At 59.6% G+C, this 5,872-nt stretch overlaps 2 protein-coding genes across 2 annotated transcripts in view; one reads left to right on the top strand and one right to left on the bottom strand.

Annotated features, from left to right (window-relative positions):
• Positions 1-5,866, bottom strand: part of LOC100544421 (zinc finger protein 605-like) — a 21,457-nt gene extending 15,591 nt beyond the window's left edge. The window contains exons 1-5 of the mRNA XM_031557024.1: positions 5,487-5,866; positions 3,870-4,029; positions 2,931-3,039; positions 2,186-2,299; positions 5-1,921 (exon numbers count right to left, since the gene is read on the bottom strand). Of these exons, the coding sequence (XP_031412884.1) occupies positions 5-1,921; positions 2,186-2,299; positions 2,931-3,039; positions 3,870-4,029; positions 5,487-5,500 (2,314 nt within the window). The 5' untranslated portion in view covers positions 5,501-5,866. The remainder of the gene's footprint in view (positions 1-4; positions 1,922-2,185; positions 2,300-2,930; positions 3,040-3,869; positions 4,030-5,486) is intronic.
• The window catches only part of LOC104914582 (GTPase IMAP family member 7-like), a 104,986-nt gene that overhangs the window by 33,284 nt on the left and 65,830 nt on the right, over positions 1-5,872 (top strand). The window lies entirely within an intron of this gene.

Here is a 5,872-nt window from a genome sequence, read left to right as displayed (position 1 = left end):
CGGCTCGCTCTGGGGCCGCTCCACCACGTGCACGCGCTGGTGGACCCGGAGGGAAAGCTTGCTCTTGAAGCGCTTGGGCACTCCAGGCAAGTGAAGGGCTGCCTGCCCGAGTGGGTCTTCTGGTGGGCGATGAGGTTGGGCTTCTGGGCGAAGCGCTTGCCGCACTGGGTGCAGGCGAAGGGGCGCTCCCCGGTGTGCGTGCGGTAATGCGTCACCAGGTTGCCCTTCTGGTTGAAGCGGCGGCCGCAGACGCCGCAGGTGAAGGGCCGCTCGCCGGTGTGGATGCGCTGGTGAGTCACCAGGTTGGTCTTCAGGCTGAACCTCTTCCCGCAGACGTCACAGCGATAAGGACCCCGGCCCCGGTGGTTCTGGCGGTGCTTTACCAAACGCTCATACTGCACAAAACTTCTCCCACACTCAGGGCACAGCCAGGCTCTCCCCTCCATGTCTTTCTCCTGGGGAGATTTGGTGGACAGCTCATCTCCGGAGCTCTTGTCGTGCTCAGGGCACTGGTAGGACTTCTGCCCCACGTGAGTCTTCTGGTGAGCAACCAAGGAGATCCACAGGCCAAAGCTGTTGCCACACTGATTGCAGATAAAGGGCTTCTCCGCTCCGGGGGTGGGCGGTGTGGGGGCCGTGCCGTCCCCGAGGACGGGCTGCACCCCGAGGTGCCCCAGGAGGTGCGGGCCGGGGCTGAAGCCTGCAGTGCAGCCAGCAGGAGCCTCTGTGGCGGGGCCATGCTGCGGCCGGAGCAGAGTCACCTTGGGGCAAAACCCCTCCCCACACTGCACGCAGGGGAAGGCCTGCTCCCCTAGATGGGCCTGCTGTGTGGGCAGCAGCTGCTCCTTCGAGGGGAAGCCCTTTTCCGTGCACGAGTATAGCTCCTGGCCTTCGGGGATCTTCTGAACAGGCAGCGGTGGCATGGAGCTGAAAGGAGCCTCCTGCTCCAGGCTGCCTGGCTGCAGCAGTGTGGGTGCAGCCCCGAAGGGTAGGGTGGGAGCTGGACCCCGGCCCGGGCACCTCCGCTGGCGAGGGGCGTGTGTCTTCTGGTGGGCTTTGAGGGACACCTTGTCCTTGAAGCACTTCTGGCACTGCCCGCAGGGGTAGGGGCGGACATCAGTGTGGGTGCTCTGGTGTGTCACGAGGTTGGTTTTCTGTGTGAAGCGCTTGCCGCACTGGGTGCAGGCGAAGGGGCGCTCCCCGGTGTGCACGCGGTAGTGCGTCACCAAGTTGGTCTTCTGGTTGAAGCTCCTGCCACACAGGAAGCAGGTGAAGGGCCGCTCGCCCGTGTGGATGCGCCGGTGCGTGATGAGGTTGGGCTTCTGCCGGAAGCTCTTCCCACACTCAGGGCACACAAAAGGGGTGTCGTCCTGGTAGCTGCGCTGCGTAGCCCGCAGCTTCGGTTTGCCGGAGCCACCGTCCTCCTGCTCACCCCCTGCCAGCGCCTTCTCGTTGGCGGCGTGGATGCGCTGGTGGGCCAGGAGGTTGGCCTTCTGGCTGAAGCTCTTGCCGCACTGCGTGCAGGGGAAGGGCCGCTCCCCAGTGTGCACACGGCGGTGGGTCAGCAGGTTGGGGCGCTGGCTGAAGCTCTTCCCGCAATCCCCGCACCTGTAGGGTTTCTCCCCGGTGTGGATCCTCTCGTGAGTGATGAGGCTCTGCTTCTGGCGGAAGCCCTTCCCGCACTGGGCGCAGCGGAAGGGGCCATTGCCAAGCTGGGGCACCCAGCAGCCCACCCTGGAGGGCAGCGGGCTGAGGCCGGCCGCGCCGTCCCGCTCCGTGCCTGCCCGCTCGGGTGCGCGCTGCCCGCCATGGAACCAGCGGCTGGAGCTGCTGGCACCGGTGGGGTACAGCTCCAGAGAGCCTGCAGCAACCCCGGGCTTCTCATCAGGCTGCTCCACCTTGTTCGTTCGGACAGGCTCAACTAGATGTCAAAAAGATTCAGGGCGTTAACGTCAGTGTCTTTCGCTTGGCTTCAAGCACCCTAATTAACCAGGGGGTTTAGGACCCTTTCCAGAGCCCTATTCCCCCGTGTCTTGGTGAGTGCAGTGCTGGCAGACAGCAGTAATGGCAAACAAAATCCCGTTAGCTGGCCTCAAATGGCTGCAAGCAGCTCTCCAACAAGACCATCATTCCCCCGCCAAGGCCAATTTCCAGCAGCCCCACTGAGGACACACGCAACACCTACCTGCACAGGGGCTCACGAGGATCTTGCTGTCCTCCTGCATCTGCTGGCCTTCAGGGAACGGCTCCTCCGACTGTTTAATACCGAACAAGCCACCGGGCTTGAAAAATCTGTAGCCTGGTTGAAGGGATAAGAGCTGGTCACCATGAACTGTCACACTGCAAAACACGCATTTGGCATACACATCATTATGCTGGAGATGCCTGCGTTAATTCACAAATAAGCTAAAATTAACTAAGCCTCAGGGCATCGCTTTCATCTATTTTAAGCTTCTGCTGCCTGAAGCATAATTAAAGATAAAAAGAAATATAAGCTCCACGCTCCCTCCTCCTGGCAACGTGTGCTCCAGTGAAAGGTGAGAGAGAACACCGTTCCTCAGCAAACAATGTTCTTTCCAAAGTCTTTCACAAACTCGCCCAAGTATCCTTAGATCTTACCTGATGCTTTTATGACAGGATTTCAAAGGCTACCACAAAAATGCAATTAATTACAACAAGAGCCTCCCAAACAGAAGAAAAGGCTACATCTGTACAAGAAGGAGCCCCGCTGCCAGAGCGGCTGCAGTGCAGGTGGGGGGTTTCCTCCCTGGGTGCCACACTTGCACACATTTATGTATGGTTTCTACTCCTCCCTCTGCTCCTTCCACCCCTGCTGCAGCCCCTCCACCAACTGCACTCCAGAGAATGCAGAAACGCAGCACCAAACTCACTCCCTTGTGGGTGAGCCCCCACCAGCCCTGAGCCCTCACCTGTGCAGGGGTCAGAGGGGATCTCTGCACCCGCAGAACCCAGTTCATGTCCAGCCCTGGGCACCTCGTTCAGCCTGGGGTAAGGCAGCAGGTTCAGGATGTGGGCAGGCTGCTCCAGGAGAGAGGAGATGTGTTTCAGCAGCTGGCCATCGCTTTTCTGGTTTGGTTCGGTTTGGTTTTCTCTGTTCTCTGGGTTTTCACCACGCACAGAAGTGCTTGGCAGCATCCTGGCACCCTGAGCGCTTCCTTGGTCTTTCCCTCGTGCAGGAGTCGGGTGCTAGGAGGTTTCACAGGACCCTGTGATATTTCCCACTGTGCCTCTGACTTGTTTCAGCACAACACAGCTCCCTCAGCTTCCCTATCAGCAGAGCATTGCTTGGCACAGATCCTCAAGAGGAGCTTGCTCTGGGCTGATGCCCCGTGCCCACCGCCCTCCTGACCTGGGGTGATCCACCCAGGCTACCTGCAGCTGTGACCGCTGAGCCTCAATTCCCAACCAACCCAGGGTCAGGACCAGAGGAGGAGCCCAAAGCATCTCTCCTGCAGAGCTCAGCACCCATCCCACCCACCTTCCCTCCCCAGGACTCCTCTCTTCCTCCCTCAGAGCTCTGCTGCAGTTTGGCAGGAACACAAGGAGAACAGATGGCACAAGGCACTGAGACCAGCCAGCGCTCCGATGACTGTCACAACTTCAAGAAGTGACAATTTAAAAGGAAAAGTCTTGCACAGGACTAGCGGTGCTTCCTTGGGTTACAGCATTTCTAAACGACAAGAAAAGCAAGAAACCACCAGGGGGGTTTCCAGCCCCCGGGAAACCACCAAAAAGCCGCCACCATGGAAGCGCCGCAGCACAAAAGAGGATCAGCAGCTCAGCCTCCCCCCAGCGCGCTGCAAGCGGCCCTCAGGGATGGAGCACGCCCCGCCACCGCCACGCCGTACCTGGGGAGCCCCCCCCGCAGACATGGTTCCCCCAGGGCCCAGATGGCACACGGACGGGACGCAGACTCTCGGGGTGACGCGGGGCGGCGGCTGTCCTCTCCTTCCACCTTCCAGTGCCGGTTTGGAGCTTCCCCAACTTCCTCCAAATGGCTGCGGGTCCCTGCGAGAGCAGAGCAGTGTGAGCGCGGCACGGAGCGGCGCGCAGCGGGGAGCGGCTGGGCGGGCGCCCGGACCCTCCTCCTCCTCCTCCGAGCTCTCCGAGGGGAAAGGAAGGAGCCAGCGGCGGGGTCTGGCCTGAGTTCAGAGCCTCTGTTTACAGTGCAGCCTCCCGCAGCCCATGGTGCTGCTGGGATTTGTAGGCGCAGGGAGGGGGAAGCCGCAGCTGAACGGCCCCGCGGAACGCGGCCATGCCTGGCCAGACTCGCTCTGCTCAGAGCCTGGCACCAATGCTGCGTGCCCCAGCTGCAAGGCATGCCTGGCTGCAGGCTGAGCTGCCTTCATTCCATCTCACGGGGTGATGCTGGTTTTAGGGAAGCCTCAGACAGAAAAAAATACATCTGCTTTTGCTGAAGGGCCGCAGGGCTCGCTGCTTCCTCCAGTGGCAGCCCAACACGACACAGTCCCTGAGGACACAGTGACAGCCACAGCGCTCCCACGAGTCCCACATCACTTTACAAAGACTCCAGGGTTCACACATGTCCCCGCCCAGGCCCAGCTAGCACAGGACCCTTGATTCAAAAGTGATGCTGTCAATTATGGAACATGATGGCATCAAGAAACCACTGCAATCTCACAGCCTGGGAAACTTCGCGTTTCCAGCCAGCTGCCCAGCATCCAAGGCAACACCAGTGTTCCCAAACAGTGCCCAGGGCCGGAGCAGAACAACACTGTCTCATGTTCAGTACTTCCTGGGCCCCACGTCTGTGCTGCCTGTGCCCTACAGACATAATGTGGTGAGAAACCCGAGTCCTTGTGAGGCTTTGTGTGAAAACACCATCTTATGAGCAAACAAGGCCACGTCTGGAAATAGTGCAAGGTGGGTGTGTGACTCTCTTCCTGCTCAATGGTTACAGCAATCTTGTCCAGTTCTGCAGGGCCACAATTACTACAAGGAAATACATTCTCTTGAGCCCCAGCTGTGTTGGGGATGCCTTGATAAGCACCTACCCTTAATTAGGAGGGCTATTTGGGGAGATCTGCTGCTGCGAGTACTAGTGGTTCAGTGTGAAAGAAGGTTGGGCTATGAGCTGCTTTATGCAGTTTGCTGTAACTAATGGCTCCGAGTCCTCGAGTGCACCTGACTGTGCCACTCAGCTAAGAGCTCAGAAACTCTGCATCCTGTGGGCATTGCCACTCAGACATTGTGACACCGCGATACTCTTAGCCACATCCATCAGGTGTCAGCCATCACAAGGGGACCAGCCCAGCAGAGGTGAGTGCAATGGGGGTGGGGGCTGGGATCCCCTTGTTCAGGACTGCTTTGTGGGGCTCTGAGGCCTCTTGGCAAGCCTCTAAGTATCCAGGCAGATGCGTCTGCCTCTCAAATTAAACCGGATAGCTTCTTAATCTCGAGGTCTATCGATCTCTATACGTCTCTATGCCTTGTACCAGACCTACCTCTGGGTCTGCATGCCTCTAGGTCTCTTGGCTGGACTGTGGCCTCTCTCCAGGCCTCCCGGCCATCCTCTTGGTTTTACACCCCCTGGCCTCCCTGTGTGCTACGAGCCCTGTTTGGCCTCGAGATCTCCCTTTGGTCTGAAGGCTTTAAGGCCTTCTGTCTGCCTTCCTGCCTCCCCCCTTGCTCTTCAAGCCTCCAGGCCTCCAGGCCCGCGCTCCACGTTGCTTGTAGATGTCTCAGCCTTGGGACAGATGGAGAAGAGAGTTCTGAAGCGTGGCAGAAGTTCGTTCGCGACGGCCCCGCGGCCGACGCCCGCGTTTCAGCCTCGGTGCCCCGGCGCGGGGGCACCCACACGACATCTCCTCAGCGTGCCCATCCTCGCGGC

The sequence above is a fragment of the Meleagris gallopavo genome, chromosome 29 (genome assembly GCF_000146605.3).
Source record: "Meleagris gallopavo isolate NT-WF06-2002-E0010 breed Aviagen turkey brand Nicholas breeding stock chromosome 29, Turkey_5.1, whole genome shotgun sequence".
In the NCBI taxonomy this organism is placed as follows: domain Eukaryota; kingdom Metazoa; phylum Chordata; class Aves; order Galliformes; family Phasianidae; genus Meleagris; species Meleagris gallopavo.
This window is presented reverse-complemented; position numbering and strand designations above follow the sequence as displayed.